The sequence below is a fragment of the Rhincodon typus genome, chromosome 23 (assembly GCF_021869965.1).
Source record: "Rhincodon typus isolate 14 chromosome 23, sRhiTyp1.1, whole genome shotgun sequence".
In the NCBI taxonomy this organism is placed as follows: Eukaryota; Metazoa; Chordata; class Chondrichthyes; order Orectolobiformes; family Rhincodontidae; genus Rhincodon; species Rhincodon typus.
Genome location: NC_063354.1, coordinates 7,623,391 through 7,625,382, shown reverse-complemented (window position 1 = coordinate 7,625,382; position 1,992 = coordinate 7,623,391). Strand labels below are relative to the sequence as shown.

Here is a 1,992-nt window from a genome sequence, read left to right as displayed (position 1 = left end):
ACTCTGTTTCTCTCTCTGAAGATGCTGCCAGACCTGCTGAGTTTCTCTACCTTTCCGTCAGATTTCGAACATCTGCAATATTTTGCCTTTATTAAACAAACACAGAACTGTTCCCACCTTAAACATTTCATGTCTCCCGAGATGTTTTTTGGTCTTTTGTCTGAAATGTTCAATTGTGTTTGTTATTTTCAGGTTTTTAAGTTGGTTCATGTATACAATTTTGGAAATTGAACATTATTATCCACCAGACCAGCCTCGATATGTATTACATGGTGTTTTATCAGACTTTTGTGAGCAGCTGCAGTGAAGTGGCTTTTCTGTATTTGATGAAGGGACCCAAAATTTAATGCATTTTTAAAAAGAGTTGCCTGCATTTGACATAGTAATAGTCGCTGTCTTAGAGTGGATGTGTTTGTTTAATTTTTCTCATCCTGAATGTAACACATGCACACCCAGATACAGAACAGATACAGTATATGCAGATGTACACACATTCAATACCCAGAGTGTACATAAACAGATGCAGGACACATATTTATAGTGTATATACAGATACAGTGCACATGTACACATTTATACACCTACAGGTGCATACGTGCACATGTTCTCTCTCACACATGGGACAAAAGTAATAAGATTCTCTGTATAAATAGTCATACGACTTATGACTTTCCCTCTATAAGCCTCCTTCATTACAAATTAACTGCTGTTTATATGATTTGCTATATATGAGAATTGAGAATTTTTTTAAAAATTACTGTATTTTTCTCAAGTTTAGATCTTTTTTCATCCTGGACTGTTTTCCTGTAGGTTATTGTTAAGTATTTAAAGGACAGTCAAATGCCATACATTCAAACAGGAGCCAGGACACGTTTTAAGGCTGAAATATAATTAATAAGTCATTTAAGTTACAGACACATCAGAATTGCACCAACGCACAGCTCATTTATACAATGGTTCTCCATATTCACTGAAATGTATTTAAATATTGCAATCAATCATTAACAAAAATAGTCAGACACTGGGGAACTGCCCTGCAGCAAAGGAATTAGTTTCATGTACTTTAACACAGGTTCATGAGCTAGGAGTTAACAGTAAATTCAGGGTCAATTCTAAATTGTTCAAAATGGATAAAAGTAATGAAACACTGAGTGTCAGGATCAGTTTGTAGGGGTTTCTGTTGAGGGCGAGAGAATGAGTGGGATCAGGCGTTCATACAGTCCTGTGAGTCCAGCGACAGATATACATCAGCCTTGCATTGGAAAGTGTTCAGACCATCCTGGATGAGTTCACAGCTCTGCAGGTTGGGAGAGATGTCCTTCACGCAGACAGCCTGTGGAATGAATGCACACACAAACACCAACAATCATTTATTAAAAGCAGAAAGTGCTGGAGAAACTCAGCCAGTCTGGCAGCCTCTCTGGAGACAGAGAACACAGAGTTAGCATTTCAGATCCTATAGGACTATTCTTCGGAACTGGGAACTCCCCTGTGCATCATCTCCTAACGGTCAGGACCACCAGAATAAGACAATGTTACAACTCCACTGCCCTTGGGGCAGCATCCCTTCCTCTAAGACAGATAACCCAGGTACAAGTCCCACCTGCACCACTCATTGTTAATAACATCTCTAGACAGGTTGATTTAAAACATGTCTCTACCAACACTGCCAGAGATATGTGTGGATGGTTTGTGTTGTGAAGGGTTGTACTTTAAAACCATCCTCCAGCCAGGATATTTTTGAGAAAGGGATTTCAGTTCTGGTTGTAATCCTTGTGGTCTCTGTCTACATTGAGCCTGCGTGCAAACTTACTCATTGCAAAATATTCAACCTGTGCCTCTCTGCAAATCAGGAACTGCAGCTATGTTCAAACAGTTCACCCTCTCCATCTCTCCCTCACCCTCCCTCTCTCTCTCTCACACACACCATCCACCTCCCCCTCTCCTCGCACACACTCCTTCCTCACTCACACTTCACCCTCCCCTTCCCCT

The 1,992-nt window shown here is 40.3% G+C and overlaps 1 protein-coding gene across 1 annotated transcript in view; it reads right to left on the bottom strand.

The window, feature by feature from the left end:
- Positions 1–869: 869 nt before the first annotated feature.
- npb (neuropeptide B) overlaps positions 870–1,992 on the bottom strand; it is an 8,041-nt gene continuing 6,918 nt past the window's right edge. Inside the window, exon 2 of the mRNA XM_020524136.2 lies at positions 870–1,333. Coding sequence (XP_020379725.1) covers positions 1,205–1,333 — 129 coding nt within the window. The 3' untranslated portion in view covers positions 870–1,204. The remainder of the gene's footprint in view (positions 1,334–1,992) is intronic.